The sequence below is a fragment of the Poecilia mexicana genome, unplaced genomic scaffold (genome assembly GCF_051168715.1).
Source record: "Poecilia mexicana isolate PSO_F unplaced genomic scaffold, ASM5116871v1 scaffold_2, whole genome shotgun sequence".
In the NCBI taxonomy this organism is placed as follows: Eukaryota; Metazoa; Chordata; class Actinopteri; order Cyprinodontiformes; family Poeciliidae; genus Poecilia; species Poecilia mexicana.
The window spans coordinates 10,971,792-10,992,740 of record NW_028263371.1 but is presented as its reverse complement, the minus strand read 5'-3'; the positions used below and the strand labels follow the sequence as shown (position 1 = coordinate 10,992,740).

General features: G+C 40.7%; 1 protein-coding gene across 1 annotated transcript in view; it reads right to left on the bottom strand.

Moving 5' to 3' along the window:
* plekhm3 (pleckstrin homology domain containing M3) overlaps nt 1-20,654 on the bottom strand; it is a 40,661-nt gene extending 20,007 nt beyond the window's left edge. The window contains exons 1-5 of the mRNA XM_015000046.2: nt 20,408-20,654; nt 16,356-17,263; nt 10,881-11,981; nt 1,521-1,666; nt 1,067-1,260 (exon numbers count right to left, since the gene is read on the bottom strand). Of these exons, the coding sequence (XP_014855532.2) occupies nt 1,067-1,260; nt 1,521-1,666; nt 10,881-11,981; nt 16,356-16,986 (2,072 nt within the window). The 5' untranslated portion in view covers nt 16,987-17,263; nt 20,408-20,654. The remainder of the gene's footprint in view (nt 1-1,066; nt 1,261-1,520; nt 1,667-10,880; nt 11,982-16,355; nt 17,264-20,407) is intronic.
* Nucleotides 20,655-20,949: the final 295 nt, after the last annotated feature.

Sequence of the window (20,949 nt, the reverse complement as noted above, 5' to 3'; positions counted from 1 at the left end):
GTCGTACTGTGCATGGTGTCTTGTTGTCAAAAGCTGTAGAAGAGCTGCAGTAATTGGTGTAATTTCATCTTCAGGGTTTCTTTTCATTAAAATGATAGTTTTATTTTAGTTTCCAACCTGCTGTAACATGAAATTGTTCCTAGGGGTAACAAAGCCAATTTGCCGTCCTTGATTTGCTCCACCAGGTTTACAGTCCGACCTTTCACCTTAAAACAGAAGTTTTTTTAAGGGGTTTTCATAAGGCAGCTGTCTAGTTCAAACACATTGAACTAGACAGCTGCCATGTGACACAACTCAAGTTATATTTGTTCAGATGCCATCAGAACTGATTTTGTTTTGTCAGTGTATTTTAACTGTTCATATTTACAGGCTTATGAAGAGTAAACTCAGAAAGCACAGGTGTGAGAAAACAAGCCAGTAAACTCGTTTCTGTAAATGACTTTTTACATGAGCTCCTGCTCAGTAAGTACACACCACTCGCAATTACACATTATTGCCAAGCTTGTTCATTTCAGAAAATATTCTTTTTAACGTTTAAAATGCATGAACTGAAGCTTATGTGCTGTAGTCGGAGCCTCACTACAGAAAGTTTTCATCTTTTAGGTGTTCATGTTGCTCATGGGAGCAACTTGCAGTGCTCACAATGAAAATGCTCAACAAATTGGGACCGAACTTCATATGAGATGAGAACTAGATTAAGTAAACTCAACCATCTTCTCTTTTTTTTCCCCCCTTCATGAAGGATCTAATTTGTGTTGCTTTGATGGTTCTGAGTTGTATCGTTTCCAGAGCCTCAGGATGTTTACTTCAGGTTGTTTAAGGAAAGAGCAGCTGCTCACTGCATCATTCAGGATTAACTAACCTTTTACCGGCTGACACATATTCATCATTGCAAAACTTTTCCACCCGGTGCCTCTCACCTGGTTATTTACTTAAAATTCAGGTGCCGACTCTGCGTTTTAGGGCACAGAAGAGTTCGTTTTCACTCTCAATTTTCTTTTGAAATGAGAGAGCGGCGTGATCGACGAGGGCTCAAAAAGCAGAAGTGAGGTTTCAGGCGACCTACCGTCGCCTCAGGTCTTCGGCAACCGTCGCCCTGCAGCTGAACAGGTAGGCCCTGAGCGACTGGAGCTGCTGACGGAGGCGCAGCACCGAGCTCAACGCTTCACAGTGTTCGTACAGGCAGGGGTTGAGCTGCTGGATGTCCAGCAGCGGCTCCTCGTACACAAACTCCAGGAACTCCTTGGCCTGTTTGGACACCTGCAGGAGCACGTTAAGAGTTTATTCTTGGGTTGTGTGCACCGAGCACCGCCAATACATTACACATAATCCCAAGCAAGCTGTACTTTCCATGCATGTTTTGGATGAAGCAGGCTTAAAGTACAGCCCGACATAAAGGCTGCGGTTTGCGCAGATTAAAAAGGCGGGATGCGACTCGCTCGTCTGTGAGCTTTAGACATGCCTGGTGATTTTCTTTACATGGTGAGACAAGGCCAGGCTGGCTGTGTGTGCTTCCCCACCTTGTGTTTACTGGTGTCCCAGTTGTGCAGCAGCCGCGCGGGGATGAGGAAGGAGTTGTCCTGATGGCAGCTCTGGCAGTAGTACCAGCCGCTGTAGTAGCAAACTTTGGCCTTTCCTTTGGACAGGCCGACCGGACGCTGACAGCCTGAGGACAGAGAGAGAGAGAGGAGGGGTCAGTAAGCATGGGGGCAGTCGCTGCTTATGAACAAGGTTTTCTTATATTGTTAAATAAAAATGTTTGGATTTTCCAGATTTACATTTTCAGACCTTTCAGACGTCATTGTAGCCATTTTTTGAAGCAAAAATACAAAGCCTCTCAGTAAATCTTTGGGTAGTCAGACTTTATTTATGGAAAGTGCAAAACCTAAAAACTGTAAAGAAAGAGGGGCAAGACCATGATGCTAATGGAGAACGTTATGATGCTTAAAAAGAAAGAAGTATGGATGCAACTAGTGATTATTTTAGTAATCGATCAAACAATTATTCGATTAATCGGATAGAAAAAAATGGCACATTCTGCAGATCTTTTTATGTAACCACTTAAAACATTTTTTTTATTAAATATTAGGAATAGATGCCAATACCAAGGTATTCATGCATTCATGCACCCTTCAACGAAAAAAAAATACCCAAACTAAAGAAAGACTATTTAAAAGTTGATGTTTTGAGCTTCAAAAACAATCTTCCTGTCCATTTCATCAGAAGGAATCCTTTTTTTGTAACTCCATCACAAGAACCCTAACTAAGCAAGATCTCTGAACACCAGCAACTCCTACAGACCTTTTTTTTTTCTTTTTACTATTCAGCCTGATATCTTCCCTGGCCTGCTTTGTCTTCTCAACCCTTTAAAGTTTGTGCTTCACCCAAACACCCGGGTCCGCTCTGTGATCAGGAACACCCAAACATCGGAGTGCTGAAGGGCTACAACAGGTGTCCCTTATCCACACCATCTTAGAGGATATAAAGCCTGGAGGGAAATAGAAAGATCCGGAAGAAAAGAAATGGGAGATGGTTATCGGTTATTTCTAAACAAAAGCAGAACCTTACCTAAAAAAACAACAGAAAAAAAAAAAGAAAGACGGAAGTAGCTGAACATGTGTCGGCATGTCCACGGTGCTCCAACACGAGACGGAAGAAAGAGAAGGAACAGACTATTGAGAGATGAGAGGAAAGAACGAAGGAGAGACAACAACACGGACAGATTAAGACAGATGGAGGGAGCCAACGCGGCTCAGGTGGCTCGGCTAGCTTCCTGTTATCTCTGTGTCATCTGATCAGCACAAACAATGCTGCAATCAACATTTAAAGCTATATTCATCCTTTATCTGATAAAAGACAAAAAAAAGATACCCATGCTGGAACTTAGAGACGCACTGAAGCTGTAAATGTTAGTTCTTTATTGGAGAAGTTATTTTCTTTCCAGTTTTTTTTCTAAATCAGTTGCGTCACTGGATCCCATATAAACACACCAATAAGCCAAACCGTTAAAATTATAGCATAACGTAATATGCATGCTAACGTCAGAGCAAATATTAGACTTCTGGGTGTCTTCTGGGTGTTTGACAACCAGCATGTCATCTGTTGGTTCATGTTTAATGCTTTAGCCTAAAACAGAGCAGATTGCTCCTGTGTATCCTGCCAAACTATTCCTATTTTTGAGAAAGGTCCTATGGAGTCATTATCAGTTTTAGTTCCTTACGTTTAATAACAGACTGTCATATTGCTGTGAGTTTAGAGAAAAGTTGTAAATCGTCAGAGACGTTAAAGGCTAACAGCCCGTCTCTTGTTTTAGCTGATTTTAACTGTTTAAAACAACTCAAATTCAAGCTGTTTATATCGGGGGGCACAATTACGTTAATGTCAAAGATCTAAACTTTACCTAATCCCACCCAAACTTGTATGTTATAACACATAAGTTGTGTTTTCAAAAACTTCACCCGGGATTTATTTGGCCAAGAAAACAGTGACAGACATCACACCTACGGCTCTGTATTTTAAGGAAATACTATTTTTCTTTAGCTTTGGTTCTTTTAAATTGCTAAAATGGAAGATCATCTCACTTACCTTCCACCACTAAACCATGGGCATCGCAGTAACTATGAGTTAAGGGGTCGTGTTTACTGTGCTTTGAAGATAAAAAGTTTAAAACTTCTTCTATTGGTGTTTCATGTTTTCTAACTATTACGTAGTGAAATTCACTCAATTTAAACAAGAAATAAAATATCAAAGCTTTAATTCTATGTATTTCTTAGAGATTTAAAATCAAAATCAAAATATATATATATTTTCTGTGGTAATGGAAACCACAAAAATGAACAGTTATGACTTAAAACTACGTCTAAAAACTGACACAAGCCTAATAAAATTAAAGATTAACCAACCACATAGTGACATTCATGATTTATAGACTGTAGAAACGGTGAAGCACTGTTGGCTTTATTGTTGTATTTTTACAAAGTGGTGTTTTAGGTGAGCAAAGCAAAAATGTGTAACAAAAGTTACTTTAACATGATTCCTCATTAAATGGTTAATTTCTTAAAATACAAGTAAGAAATAGAAGGGAAATCAAGCACGTGTGTATAAAATTTTATCTTTCAGAGAGTTTGCTAGCGTTAAAAAGATAGAGCTTGGATGGATTTTAAAACACATCGATAATCTGGTAAAAGAAACTGGGTGCAAAGACACACCTTTGTACTGTGATTTTCTTGTACAAGAAGAAAACGGTCAAGTTTGAACTAAGCTGCGTAATAAACTCAAATTTGTTTTAAAATAAATTTCTTATACAACAGCTGCCTGTCTCAAAGGGTCTACACAAAGTTTATTCGCCGTAAGAGAAACCTATTCTGCAGCTGTAAAATCCGTTTCGCGTTGACACGAGAGCAAAGGTCTGAGCACTTCCAGCTACGATCCCGACACACAGCCCCGGCCGTTTGGTCTCGTAAAGCTTTGGTACGGATGATTCACATATGTGACTGTAAGTGTAACTCGGCAACACATCAGTCACACCGTGTTGGCTGGCTTGCCATTGATCCCTTCAGTCGCTACGAAACCTGTACTGGTTTAATAAAGAAAGAAGCCTGCTAACATGAGAACCAGTAAGTATTAAACATGATTTTTTCTTGTTTGTCTGATGTGGCATTGAAATTAACCGAGGAACTGTAATTTGTAAATCAAAATTGACAGAAATGAAAGCTGGAAAACCACCAACCAGTGTGAAATGAATTCATGAGTTTCACTTTTTGACTTGAATTAGCGAGACAAAAAAAACAAAAAAACACTTCAATGACATTCTAATGTACCGAGACTCACCTGCATACATTTTCTTGCAGATACCATTTAAACCCCCCGCTCCCAAAAAACCAACATCCATAGTGCATATTTTTAGCTTCGATAAAGTTGGGCTAATTATAGAGGTGAGCTCATGCTGGTGTTTGGGGTGGATGCTCTAGCAGTAAACCACAGTCCACCGGTGGCGAGCCAGCACGCCGGGGCCATGGTTAGCAGTCAGGGAAACACTGTGTCACTTCGAGGAAGCAGCAAACCGCCAGAGCAGTTCGCCGGCCATATGTGGCCTCGGATTTAGTCTGCCTCTGCCGGGACCGCGGGAACAAAGAGGCTCACGTAAAAAAGCCCAGAGACGTTCGCGAAACCAGAAAGCCTTTACCTCAAATTCTATATCATGAGTACAAGAGGTCGAACACACCCACACAAACAAACACACGGAGCCAAGAGTTTGTCCATCTGCGCGCTATAGCATCTCTACAGAGGAGGACGAGTTTGACAGAAAACATCAGCTGCACGGTGGAAGACTGACAAGAAGCAAATAGCTGTAAAATCTTGAATCACTGAGCTGTTATTATGAAATAAGGAGTGTTTATATTATATGCATATAAAATCTAACTTGAGGACTTTGTGAGTCAGACTGACATAGTTTGGTCTCTGCTTACTAATAGTGAATTAACCAGAGAAAATTAAGGGACTACTTAAACTAAACATGTTTTTTTTTTTTTTTGACTGACGCAGCCTCTTTTTGCACTAAAAAAACAACTAATTCAATTAAATTGATCACACAGCTATAATTAGCCCATTTAAATTTGCTCCAGTACTATAAACAACGGCTTGATGAGCTGAAAAAGATGACATACTTGCGTTTACCAAAATAAAACACAGCACAGTCCCTGATTTAACAAGTTTTCATCTGTCCACTCCTGCTTAATTCAGAAGAGATTCAAGCACAATTTTTCCAGGCTGGCCTTAAAATCCTCCCTGACCGATCTCGATCTTGGTATCCTGCCACATATAAACACAAATAAAATACTTTGCTCACATTTGCTTCAGTTCCTTTAAGAGTTTTGCAGCCTAATAACTCCATAAAAACCAGAGGAGTTTATAAGCTCTAGATGAGTCTAACAGAAAGCGATTTAAAAAAGAAAAAGGCATAAATGCTCTTGATTTGAAAGATGTGTGATTTTAACACTCAAAACGTCACCACAGATGTTGTCCAATGCAGTCTCATAATTCACCTTGACGACCTTCCATCGGTGTGTCCCAGGACAGATTGTATTCAAACTGCTAAACTAACACAGATAAAGTAACTCTGTCAATTTATCTGCATGAAATGTTCCCTTCAAATAGCTTGAACACCTTAGAAAAGAATTACTCAGTACTGGGGATTTATGAACGCCATGATTTCTGGGTGTTATGAAGGGTCTCTTCTGATTTTGGGGTATTTAATTGACAAAGACGTGTACATTATTGTCAACGGCATTACAAGAGTTTTGGTTTGTTGTTCAGATGGAGACAGTCATCAAGAGGAGCCATCATGGCCTTCAAGTTTTCAAAACACAAAAACTTCAACTTCAGTTCTGATTTTTTAAGATCATACAAAGCCCTCTTTTTTTTTTTACCTTACGTTATTTTATTTTATTTTATTTTATTTTATTTTTTCTTCTTGAATGTTCGAGTAACAAATAACAGTTCAACCAGCAGAGCAACAACTGAATTTTCTGCTGGTCTCTGATCTTTTATGCGTCTTTCTGGGATGAAGAGGAAGAGGGACAGAGGGAAAGATGAATGGGAATTCAAACGTGGCTCAAAGGTCCACCGATTGTACTGCGGCTCTCTGTAGTGAGAGAGGGTCACTTTGACCTGTTCACACCGGGAGAGAGCGCGAGAGAGAGGGATACGGAGAGAGAGAGAGAGAGATGACATCAGGGCAAGAAGAGGACTCCTGCTTTCATCTGCCCGCCGCTGGTTCAAACCACCACACCTCTGACAGGACACTGCTGTGTGTGTGTTTGGTCTGTACATGTGTGAATTAAAACTGAAAAGACGAGAAGCGTGAGCTTTGATGTTCCTCATTCATAGCGACCAAACACTCAAATGAAAATGTGAACAAATGGAGAGTCTAAGATTGTGTGTGTGTGTGTGTGTGTGTGTGTGTGTGTGTGTGTGTGTGTGTGTGTGTGTGTGTGCGTGTCTGAGACTGTCAATCTTTTGAAGTGAACCTCCAACTTCCGCAGTTCCCTTGAATTTACCGATTCCCACTTCACTCGAAACACCCCGCCACACCCGCCTTTCGAAGCTAATGGACTGACATGGTAAATCAGGGGCCTGAGAACGGGATCTAGTGCAACAACAGGGCCACCAAAATCAGGAGGCCATGTGTGTGTGTGTGTGTGTGTGTGTGTGTGCGTGTGTGTGTGTGTGTGTGTGTGTGTGTGTGTGTTAAGGGAGCAACAGGGAGTCAGTCTTCAAACGTAAAGCATTTCCTATAAAAGGAATGTAAAAAGTAGCTAGCTTTATGTACAGTAGCTAGCTGAATACATTTTGATGCTAAGCAACTAGTTATTTGCTACATATGTGGATGGAAGCAGCAAATGCTGGAAAATCAGATTAAGAGAGATTAAGAAAATGAGAGTGGAAACTGAAGATGGGTGTAGCAGCTAATGACCCGTTTGTTTTAGCAGCTTGTTGCTTGTAGCCTTAACCACCGTCAAGTCAGTGAATATGTCTGCACACAACGCAATCTTTTGCCTGACAGAAAAAACCTGAGAGAAGAAAACATCATAGATTCATATGAGATTAAATATTTAAGATCTGTGACACATTTAAGGCCGGCTTACATTTCATTTAAAGAATTTAAGACATTTTATTATAGTACCTCCGCTAACTGTCGCAGCTAACCTGAGACAAATATCAGATTGTCTCCGATCTGATTCTCATTGAAATGTTTCATCCTAAAAAAATGATAAACAGCAGAACACCAAGGTTCTAAAAATGGAAAACTAATTATTCCTCTTTTCTACTGGAATATTTCTATAAGTGCTTTAAGGTATGTAGCCTTTAAAGTAGGTGAACCTGCATCTAGAATACACTTTTCCATTCAAGGAGCCACTTTTGCAATCAGTACCACAAAATAAAACTCGTATATTGAGCCACAAAAAGTGATTTTATAAATACATCCGAAATAAAATGTTTCACTATGAAAGCAAAGGAAATGAAACTAGAATGTATTTGTTTTCTATAAAATGGAAAATGAGTAAAGATAGGTGGCACAGTTTGTAGTTGGTTACTTTTAAAAGCTTGTTGTAGATGTTGCATGCATAAGAACTTACAGGAAAACTATTTTGTTCAACAGCAAAACCATTTTTCTTCTTTTTTTAAGAGCCACAGTGGCGGACCCAAAGAGCCAAATGGGACCCCAGAGCCGCAGGTTTAAGACGTCGGGGTCAAGAAACGTCATGTCCCCTTAACCTCTAGTACTGAAGCAGCTCATGCTGGATGAGTGAAAAAGGAGGAAAAGCAGTAAAAGAAAAAATAAAACTGCCTGTAAAAATCTAAAATTACATTTTTTTAATCTAAATTTTTAAACAGAGTTGCAGGTTTCTGCTAATTAACACAGCAGGAGAGTAAGAAGGGATACTGTCCCTTTTGAACGGGTGGACAGCGGGAGAAACGGAGACAAAAACAGGACATGGCTATGAGCATGAATGAACTGGTGAAAGCAAACAGAATGAAAAGGTAGAAGAGGAGAGCAATAAACGGGCTGAAGGAGCCGAGGTGCGCGCTCTATAGAAAACAGACGTATCCAGCTGTCCCGTCCATCCAGCTCTGACCTGAAACCCCTCCAACAAACCCCTCCGCTCACAGCTGTCCACTGTAGCGTCTCCCGGGCAGCTTTCATTTGCTCTCATTCACCCACAGGTTCATTCATTCATCCATTTTTCCTCTCCACCAACGCTTTAAGCCCGCCAATTATCATCAGTTGGCCCCGGACGGCCCCCCATCCTTGTTCCCGTTTCAGCTGTCCTTTCAGACAGAACCCGCATTAATAAAGCCAGTGGTTACAAATAAAAAGGGAGGTGAGCGGCGATTATTCAAAGCCCTCCAAAAGAGAGAGGGAGAGGAAGCCCACGTTTCACACCCAAAGGGAGTAAAAGCGCCGCCTGCCATTCGCAGGGTTGTCCAAGGGTCTGGTATGAGGACTAACTGGAATATTAATGGAGAAGGCAGGGATTTAATAGTCCTAATCTGAAGAAGGGATTTAAGAGTACATTAAGAAGAAGAAAAGAAAATCTAATAAAAGTGAAGTTAACCGAGGTCATGCAGTGGTTTGGGAGTCTTGATGAAAGACCTCCATGTTTTACTCAAAGTCCACATTATTAATGTACAAGTTAAAAGTAAATATGTAATAATAATGTTATAAAAAAGAAAATATGATGTTGAGTAAAGACATTTAAAGATAAAAGTTAAAGCAGCAAGGCATGACGTAATCCAATTGCTTTTATTCCTGCCACTACTGGAACCACTGTGGGGTTAAAACAATTAACCGGATTAATAGAGATTAATCGATTGTTCAAATAATCGCCACCTAATTTGGTAATCGATTAATCGTAAACTGAAAGAAGGCCATTTGCTGAAGGAACGACAACTTCAGAACAGTAAAACTGCAAAATAAATAAACATTTACATTTAAAATGAAAAAAAAAAACTTTGTTTATATGGTTGGTATATAATCATCCTACACTGTATTGATATTAAGTCAATGTTATTCTTTTAGCTACATCCTTTGTTACAAATGATCAAGTAAAGAAAGGCTGCATTACTGCATTTTAAGCAATAAAATGCTTATTTTCCTACTTACAAAAGGAACTGAATTGTTTGCTTATTGGCATCTTTTAATGCATTTCTAAGACTGTATAAGAAAACCTTAAATTAAAAATCTACAGAATGTGCCAGGTTTGGTTTACCCGATTAACTGATTAATCATTTGAATAATCGACAGATTAATCGATAAATAAAGTAATTATTAGTTGTAGCTCTGAATTACTGTTAAAAAAATGTGAAGTATACCTTCTGTTCAAGATGAATTTATTATGAACTAATCATTTGCTACATTTAAGAGTAGCTACATTTCTTACTCCACACAGCATCACTGCTCAAGTTGGTGGGTAATTAGGCGAGCTATCTGCTCAGGTAGCCAAACCGACTCTTTAACAAACATACTGCTTTTTTCATTCCAACAGCAGCTTCAAAATGACGTTAACATGAACAGCAGCCACGGATGGAGCTGCTTTAGTTTTCACACAGTAACAGTCTTTTTTCAAGATGAGCTATTTTCAAAGAAAAAGCATTGGGGACATTATTTTCCAAGTAGGTGATCAGCAGAGCACAGCAACAGGTGGGTTAGAAAGAGCACCGCTCCCCACAGCTCATCTCGTTAAAAGGGCTTTTAGACCGAGGGAACATCATGAAGGAATCTCCTACCAGTTTTGATCTAACTGCTAGGTAGAGATAAAAGGCTACACACCTCCTTGTTAGGCCTTATAAATACGATATTTAATTTGGGTCTAGAGTAGCTTCTCTTAGAACTGGATGAGGAAGTCTCATGTTGACGGTAAGCGGCTACACAAGCAGAAGGTAAGCCAGGGGAATGCTAAAAATGTTTCACATTAGGAGGCTCAAAATATCACACGTCCAATGAAGCTGTTTTTAACTGCAAGTTCAGGTCGACCAGTCCTCGTTTTTAGGGCTGTAAACGTGACTCTTTTAGACCGTGGGTCCTGTGGACATTTAAACTAACCAAAGACATTTAAAGGCAGACTTGGTTAGCCCATTTCAATGTCAGTAAACATCTTTACGAGGACGGCTTCACACTTTTGGGCCACAGTTTGTTGCAGCTGAGGCAATGCTGTAGTCATGATTGTGCTTGACATGATGCAGCACTGAAGTATTGGTAATACATATAGAGATATGATGCTCGTCTGTCGTTTTAAGAAGCAGAACGTATGTTGTTGTACTTTCTGCTGTGAAATGATCTCACTAGGAATCTGGTGGTGTCTGTAAATGTCACTTACCTGCACACCTGAAGCTCTGAGCGGTGAGCCCCTTCTCCACAGCCAGGCAGGTGAGAATACTGAGGAAACTGGTGGTGACGGACTGCCGCTTGGCTCTCTGGGCCTCCTTCTGCCTCCTGTCCTTTGATGGTTTGGACCTCAACAAAACTCCTTGGAGACCGGGAGGTCCGTCTGATTCTCTCTTGTCCTCTTGCGTGGGCTTCTGTGCGGCCACCGCCTGCCGCAGTGCCTCCACCCATTCCTGGGCTTTCAGGTGATCATCCGCCTTGAGCTTGAGGATCTGTTTGGGGAAAGCGGCCTGGAAACACTGCCATTTATCCGCCCATGACTCTCCAGCCTCTGGTACGAGATCCTGTTGTACTGACGAGCAGGAAGCTAAGGAGAACTGGAGGACCGGTTGGGACACGGACCCCCTGCCTTCAGTCGGAAAAGCTTGGAGAGCAGATCTCGTCAAGACAAAGGTGAAGGGCCGCCAGTTGTTCTGATCCATCAGCAGGTGGAGAAGTCCAGCTTTCAGCACATCCTGGAAGCGCTGGTTAAACAGAGGGAGGGTGGTTGGCCGACTCAACACTCCAGAGTTCACAGAAAGCGACGCCTCGGATGAAGTTGGGGTGTCGCTATCCCCGTCGGGTCGGGTGTCGAGCCCAGAGGGAGAGGGCGACGAGGACGGAGACATTGGTACGGGAAACATCTGCTGAATCTCCACGCTGTTCTTATGCTTGCGATTGTCCTGCCGCGCTGGCCTCGCTGCCTGAACCTTCTCCCACATCAGCCGCCGCCACTCCATCGCCTCCCACTGGTTGGCCGCCCTCAGCTGGAGACGTGTGCTGTTGAAGAACAAGGCCTGGAGTGTGCGCTTGTCGCCAGGCTGGCTCATCTGACTGGACTGGCTGCAGGGTGCCGGGGCGATGACGCTCTGGCAGTGCGACAGAGAGTAGGCAGTGCCCAGTTGGCGATTGGCACTGCTGTCCAGAGTATAGAGCCGCAGCTCACAGGGAGTCAGCTCAACGTAGCAGGATGCCCAACGGCCCCGTGGGCCTTCGCGCTGCTCCATCTCGCCTTGCTTCACCACGCTGCTGCTGCTGCTGCTGCTCTTGTCAACTGGAAGCAGAAAAGGAGAAATGAGATAAATGACTCATATTTGCATGTTTGGAATCAGTTCATTCAAGGTATAGAAAAACAACCCTCTGATCATCCAGCTGGTACTTCTGTGCACCCAAACAAGGAGTTACAAGAGCTGGTTTTCAGAATTTCCAAAAGTGATTAAAAAAAAGTTTTTTCTTTGTTTTGTTCAGATAATGCTTCTCATCATCAGTCCTACAGGCACTTTGTCTGCCTACAGGGCTATCCATCAGGTTTTCCTTAAATTTGACTTGGAATCATTTTCACAGTGTTGTTAGACAAAAGACTGAGGTCTGTCGGTCACCATGTGTTCACACTACTGCTGTTGGAGAGACTGTAAGAGAGTATAAAGGTAAAGACAAGATCAGACTTTTGTGTCTCGTCTTATGTGCCTTGTCTGTTTGACTATTAATCTGCGTTCTGTGCAATGACAGTAAATCTAACTAAACAATCAATATAACGCCGTCAAATGCCCTATGAAATACTGAATAATGTTTTTAATGCAATGAAAATACTGAAACCAATAAAAAGAGGAACAAATTAGCAACCTGAAGAACAAACTCAGAAATGTGTTTCAGCTTTCACACAAATAGCAAAAGTATGAAACGGAACTAAAGAAAAATGGAACAACATACACCAGAACTTAAAATAGGGAAGAAAGCAAAGCAGGATTCATAATGTCTAAAACAGAAACATGGTGCACCCTGATCACTAAAGTCCGGATCCCTGTTTCTAAGAAAACACAGCGAGCAGAGAAAGACACGAGCTCACTGAAGACTGTAAAGACTGTACGCATCGAGCCAAAAACAAATGAATAAGCACCGCAGGTTTGAGGTGATGTGCTGTCAGAGAATTATAGTTACTTTCTTATTCTTAATAATAAATTCCAAGTGTTATGAACTTACATTTTTTATGCAAACGTAATATTGAGTCAATGAACTGATGCTCCCACATGACACTAATGACAAAGTTAGGGGTGCACCAATTTGCAATTTTCTGGCTGATCTGATCTTTAGAAAAATCTGACCTGCCGATTTAGTTTTTTTTCTTCTTGTGGGGTGACTACTGTTCACCACAGATGTGAAGACGTGGCATTTTGAACGGGTCCATCAATCAGTGCTCTCTCACAGCAGATAGAAATGGGACAGTGGCTGATTTTCAGACTTTTGTGGCGATAGATAAGATTGATTTCTCATATAAGTATAGATCGCAGATCTCCCAAAATTAATTTAATTAAAATGAAGCCCTGGTTTATAACTGCAACAAATGACAAAAAGAGAAAAGAAATGGACATATATGGCAAGTGATATTGTCATCACAATGTATATATAACCTTTATCACCGCTGCAAGGTTTCTTTATATTGTGTAGCCCTAATCCTTTACCTTTAATCAAAATAAAACATGATTGTTTAAGCTTTAAAACTGGTTTAACCTGAAAAGTTGTTCTTACTGGGTTAAGAGATTTAATTAAAATAGCAGCAATCACAATCAGTTTCAAAACCAGCTTCGCAATCTCATTTAGTTGTAAAGCACAATACATAGACGAAACGGGGCAAAAATGCATTCTGTTTCTTTAATGCACCGGATCACTCATCTAGAAAGCCGTAAGGGGGAAATAAATCACGGCTCTGGTTAGCCTCGGGGTGGCGAGTGCAGGCTGTCATCAATCTTATCAAACCGGCGGCAGACATGGAGTCACTCAGGATCACGGACCTTGCATGTTAACAAAGATTTTGCTAAAGGGACAAAATAAATATGCAAATAGGATTAACCGGAATCAGGTCTAACTGATTGGCAGACTTTACGCTTGGGGAGAGTCGAGATGAGAATTAGGAAAAGCGGAGAGGAAAACTGCTTTATTTAATTAGCCTTCATGGCTACCTGCTGGGTTTTTACACCACACTCTAATAATAGTCCAACATCCACACGCACAGGCTTTCAGTCATAGCTAATACTTCACACTCAACACCGCTAAATAACTCTCCAGTGTTTCACTCAATCATGCTGCAGACCTCTGATATATAAAACAAACTAATTTCCAGTTTGACGGTTTTACCTGCTGTTATAAATTAATATAACTATTCTCTAAATCAAAGTCCTTTCTTGTCACTCAAGTCATCGCACATTTTTGGTGCGCAACGCCTGTGTGCAATGGTAAGAAAAAAAGACTAAGACCTAAGCTGTAGTTTTGGTGGTTAACGCTCACCGCAGTTGGGAGACTGTTTAAGGGTAAAGGAGGAAAAGAGTAAGAAAAAAAATAGTAATTTTATTGCCATTGAAAATGTCACTGGAATTTTCAGCAGCAATATTTCAATAACATCCCTTATTTTGACATGTCATGAAATGAAAAGCAACATGCTGATGAATATTAATTTTCTTAAATGGCTAAATGAACTCGCAGTTTTTCTAAGACGAGTGAGGCTTCTGTGTATGATCTGTCTCAATGACGTGACGTGCCACAAATGATCTTACTTCACAAACTAAGTATCAACTGGTTAGTTTTTAAAATATATTCAGGAAAAAAAAACAAAAACGGCACAATTCTGAGAAGCAAGAAATATCTTCTCTAATCACGACCAAAATGAATCTTAAAGAAATCTCACATGGTCTAAATGCACATACAGTATGCATATTGTTTACATAAATCTGTGCTACTCGTTTCTTTTTACCATCTAAACATCCCCAGCTGTCACTAATGGAAAGGCAAACAGGCCCCCTTTTTGTTATTTATGTGAATAAAGAGGCACGGCGAGGCCCAGTAAATCACTTTGGCTTCTGCTTATTACCGTCTTTTTCCTACTTCTCGACTTTCAATGCACATCTCGCCAGTCTAAACAGCCTGATACCTTTTCACACATATGCTAATACTAAATAATCCTGCCAGTATCAGCGGCTGGGTAATTGGGTTGCCTCCTCTCTCGCCTCATTTGAGTCCATTTGCTGACAGGATTACAGGCTATTATCCCTCAGGATCCCTTCGGATCTCCTCAGGTCTTCGGATAGCCAAAACACACAAACAAATAAGCTCTCCGCGAGTGTGTGTGTGTGTGTGTGTGTGTGTAGCGCTCTCAGTCTGAATATGGACGGTCAAGCCACAGCTGTGTCATTTTAAGTTATCATCATCTTCTATCATTATTGCTTTCTCTGGGGATGCTTCAACCTAAGTACAGCACACGCCCCGATCTGCAGTACAAATAGTCGGGGACTTCTGTCCTCCATAAGCCTCTCAAAAGCTGAGAAAGCTTTTCATTGAATGGACTGCCGATCAGAACGGGGAAGGGGAGGGAAGGCTCGCTCAGGTAAGGGCCAGCCTTCTGGTGAGAATCAAGAATACTTCAGGTTCAACGATTTTGGTCAACAGAGGGCATGACATCATCTTCAAAGAGCGAAAGCAACAATTTGCAGCATCAATGTCCAATTAGACAAATGCTATGTCATTAAAGGGTCAGTTCACCTAAATAAGAGAAATTACACCAGGGGGCAAAACTGTAAAAGCACACGCACACGGATGAAGTTAACAATGGCCACCTCATAAACGCTGCCAGGTTATTAGTGCATGTGCTGGGTGAAGAATATATTAATTGCAAGAGTTTACTGCAGCTTAATTGGGAAAGCAAGGAAGCAATAACAGACAGAGACAAAAATAAAGGCTTTTGCAGGGTCGCTTCTCGAACACCAATATTCATCAACAATAACGGCATGTTGCAAAACTGAAGATTTTTCTTGAAGTTGTTGTGAAACCAAGAGTAGGAAACAACAGAATTTCCAATTATGCAACAAAGGAACCACAATATGCTTATAACAGGCTGAAAGTTTTCAGAACATGGCTCTCATCACCACCTGACACACATTCAGCTTTTAGGAGACATCTCTTTAAAACGTTTGCCTCCACTTGTGAATACACTTTTTATGAACATGCAGCTCTATGAATGACAATTTAAACAGAAAACAATAATACCAGACACAGACAAACGCTTCAGCATGAAAATAAAGGACGGTGTTCCTTTGGTAATACATTTTTTTAACAACTACTCTGGTTTAAGAACTGCTGCTAAGTGTACATGAGCGGTGAAAGTGTGTGTTGCAGTTCTGGTTGATTCCAAGCAGCCTGGTTCAAATGCAGTCAAAATATCAACAAGCAGACATGGGGCCACAGACCAGGGGTCAGAGACAAAAGTGGGTAAAAAAACTACAAACTGGAAACTAAAATCTTAGTATACTGTACCTGAACATGACTTTTCATGCTACAAACTGCATAACATCTAAAATAGGAATCACTTTCAATCCGTTTTGTCATCATTTCTTTCTAAGCTTCATCATCAAATGAAGGAGGATCTTGTCCGTGCACTCACCGTCCTGCTGCTGGTTGAGGATCATGTTCTTCAGCGTGTCGCAGTCCACCGCGGGCAGCCCGTTGTCCGTGTACGCAGACGGACGGTAGTTGACGTCCGACCTGGACCGATTGTGTCCTTTCTTAAACACCGACTTCGACGAGGCGTTTCCTGCGTTGTTGGCGCACTCCTGCATGTGGGCCACCAGGTCGTTGGTGGAGCGCGCCCGGCTCCTCTTCCCGTGCCTCAAGCCCATCCCCAGGCCCAGAACGCTGAAATTGTCGGCCCAGGCCAGGCCGAGAGGCCCCACCTCCGGCTGCTCTCCGGCCAGCAGGTTCCACACGCCGCTGGAGCTCAGCTTGCCTAGAGCGGCGCCGGACACGTCCTGTAGCTGCTTGGGCGCCCTCGCAGGCTGGCGGTTGCTCGATTGAGCGAGGCTCGGGCCTTGACCCTGGATCCCAGCCATGGAGTGGATGAAGTCCTCGGTTGCTTCCAGAGCTGGGCTGATGTCACCCACCACATCAAGCTGCTCAAGGCCCTCCATGGCTGTGAACGGACGGCACTTCCCCTGAGTAACTAATCTTGTAGCAAGAGAGTTTTCCAGAACAGGAGCAAAAGCCCTGCAATCATGACCACTAAGCAAAACTAGCATTTACAAGGACATAGCAGAGTCTTCTGGACATTAGAGTCAGGTATGAATAGAAGAACCATCTTCAGGATGTCTGAGAATTTCTCAAATAGTTGCTAGAAGTCCAACTGAAGATGTATTCCGCTTTTCCTTTTCCAGTTCTGAAAGTTTGCTTCTTTCTTCCGTGAACACACAAAGATGCCTGATTAGAAATTCGCTATGCTGACACTGAAATCAGTGCTCTGTTTTCAGTTGTCAGGTGGTTATGAGGTCAGATGGCGGACAGCGTCTGGGCCATTCTCTGTAACAAAAGAGAAGAGAGAAAGAGGAAGTGAAGACAAGATGTGCAAAACCAATACCAAGAACAGATGCGCAGCTGACAGGAAGAAAGCTGTCTCGGGTTTTTTTTTTCTTTTTTTTTTTTTCAAAGAAGCAACAAAACTACTTCATGTCACAGTTGATTTTGTTCATTTAAAACAAGTGTTTGTTGAAGCAAGCAGATAAGTAATAAAGATTCGACTTCAAACATACCAACGGTATCTCGATTAGCTGAATAGAGTTGGTCATCCCGCCATTTACGTCCCAGTGAAATAATGATGGACTTCCTCCTCTGCTGCTTATCGGCAGACTGAGCAGCAGAGGAATCAGGCCAGGGTGGGGTTACCATCCATCTGCCTGACATGCCCATCCGTCCTCATCCTCCTCCCTCTATATACTGTTTGTATACGCTGGGTCATTTGTGCTCCTATTGATTTTTTTCTTCCTCCCCCGTTCATATATTAATTATTTAATGGACATTACATCACCAGAATGCAATGTCTGCTGGGTTCAAATATGTACAAATCATTCAAGACTACAAAAGGGAACTTTCAAAGAGGGTTTGGTGGCAGCAGAAATATTCTTGATTTTCTTTTTTAGCTATTAAAAATCTTTAAGATTTAGATCTGTTTTTTTTTTTTTTTTCACTTTAAGCCATTTCCCCCAAAAAAGACAGGAAAAGACTTGATACCTACGAGCATAAGATGACATGTCACAAATGTCATAGATCCATTTTATTTTTCCATTGTCTAAATTCAAAAGATTTGTAGCTTCATCACTTTGGAGCAAATTCTTAGCATTGTCCAGTTTGTAATAATTAACATTTTACCACGCACACCCACCACATTTAGAATGACATCATGTGCCTGCAGACTCAGCTTTGAGTTCATCGTCATAGTTACTCATCAAACTTCCTCCTGATCTCCACATGAATCACGAAAAACCAGACCGGCTGCCAAATCCATCTTCTACCAACCAACTAACAGGGATGCTGGAAAATATTACTTCTATAAATATTACACGTGAATCACAATCTAAATGCACCAATTGTTTCCAGGTACTGCTCTGCTGTTTTTACCACTCTGGTAACTTTTTGTGTTTTTCCATGCTTTATTTCTGAAGGAGTACTTTTTGATGACAAACGCAGTGCTGGCCGCGTAATCACCATCTTCAACTGACCAGATATGATTAACAGATGCCCACAAGTGGGATAACATTTGTCACCAATGGTTTGAGTAATATGAGGAAATGCTACAATAGGTTATTCACCTGAAATACTGGATTTGTCCTCTGTTCTTGTGTCAAAGCTTTGGCTTGTCTGTCCAAATGACTTTATTCCATGAGTTCAGATATTTGTCTATGTTCTCTCTGACAGACTGTGTGGAATCCCTCTTTTCTTTTCTTTAAGAGATCAAATGTTTTCTCCCTGCACAACTCCCATGAAAGTTAAATATCTTCCGTCAACTTTTGATTGTAGCGGTATATACTTTCATATCTTCTGCTGCTAGAACCTGCTATAGAGACAGTTTTTTTTGGTTTTGCTTCTTTTAGCATCATGCGGTCTGCTTTCCGGGTGAACCATCTTGTACGACCATGTTGGCATGTTTTGTTTTGAATATCCTTCTCAGTGGAAAGAAGCACCTCTTTAAATCACCCAACACTTTCACGCTACTCCAGCCCTTGAAGTCCCAGAAGGCCTGATTCGATACACCTGTGTACAATTTTAGCCATTATAAATGGAAAAAGATGGCATTTTTTAATATTTCAATTTCATAAACTTGAAAAGTATGTTCTTGTTTAAATTATCTGCTGTCTCCGTATTGTCCCAAAATGTTAAACATAATCTGTGAAGGGTTCTATAATTCTTTCACATTACACTAAAATGTAATGTGATGTCTTTTTTTTATCAGGTCCATAGAGTGCACCAAAAACAATAGAACTAAAACTATGCAATAGTAGACATTAATGAGATTGCAATATTATTTCATTTATGTTGTGGTGATATCTGATGAATCAAGATGCTTCTAGAATGGTCTCTAATCATCTACTGCAGCCAGGCTCCATCCAACAGGCCAAATACATTATTGATATGCAGAGCTTAAATTCATGACACAGCAAATATTGCATTCTTGTAATATTAATTTGAAGACTATTACATGTCTTCAATACAACATTACACTTAAGTTTACCAGTTTTACCAGGACAATTTCATTAATATTTCTGTAAAAACTCAGAAATGTTCATGTATAAAACTAAAAGGCAAATATACACGCCATAATGATGTTGTTTATCAAATTCTTGACAAAATGTTTACTTATTTTAAGCAAAATAAAATACATATGAGGAGTGGTTTCTTTAAAATGTCTGATCAGGTGGATGTTGCGTTTTAATACAAAATTTTAATAGAAAAATGTTCTCAGGCTGGAAGTTACAGGGGTGACGCGTACTTCATGTACTCTGAGAAAAGCAAAGCAAATTGTGTTTTCTTCTCTTAATTATTTTTTTCTCCAGTAAAAAAATCGTCTTTGTTCATATTTAACTCAATAAATTCGTGATAAACCTGAACCTAATGAGATTAAAATCATCTGAGAGGGACATCAAATTGTCATTCAACACATTCTCCGCTAATTAACGAGTTTCGTTGAAAAAAAAATCTCTACAGGAAGATTTCACCTCAGAGTAAAGATGCTAGTCGCTGTCAGAAATCAATAATCAGCAGCTTTCACCATCCAGTCCTACTCAAGTGTTTGCTTCCGAGTCCATTAAGACTCAGCATCTTTGTAGAGACCGAATTGAAGCCACAGTCAGCTTTCTGTGTAGTTTTAGTAATTGATAATGTACCGCACACTCTTCTCTTTAAAATTACCGCTTGCAAACTACACAACTAATTTCATTAATCTCATATTTGACCGGCAAATCTGCTTGAGTTAGGCCTATTTATGCTTTGCTAATGTGAGCTAACAGCTAACGGTAGCCGCTCTCCATCATGGATGAATGTGACTTTAACATCAACGATAATGTCTCACTGACTCTGAATACATCCACCATGTTTTACTGGACCGATGCTGTATTGTCTGGCGGTAAAACTGCCGTCACGCCCCAACCGGCAAAGGTAAATAAGACTCACCTTACTCTGTTTACCATTATGTCATTCCAGTCCGTCAGCGCGGAAGTCCTCGGCGTGAAACTCAGACTGGAGAATATGGTTCCACAAAACGTTCTCATGGAAATTAAAAAAGGGCTGATGCCCAGAAAAACATTGACCAAAATCCGACGCATTGTATAAAAATAATAAAAATAATAAAATAAACAGACGTGTAATATTTATTTAAAATAATAATAAAAAAGGAAATGGCTTGTTTACAGCTCTGTCTTTACGCAAGAAAATAATGTCACAATACATTAATTCCTATTACACTATTGATAGATTAGGGGAAAACATCTCAATTCAATATGTTAAAAAAGCATATCTACTTAGTTTGTTAATATGTCTGTTATTTAAAAAGTGATCAAATATTTTATTAAATAGACATGGTACACCATTGGGATGAAAAAGGCCCAGTAAGATGTTTAAAGCATGGGAAGAGGGGAAGCTTGTTTTATAACCTGATCCTGCTTTAAATTTCATGATGTTCGTTCACTAATGTCCTCTAACAAACATTTCACAGA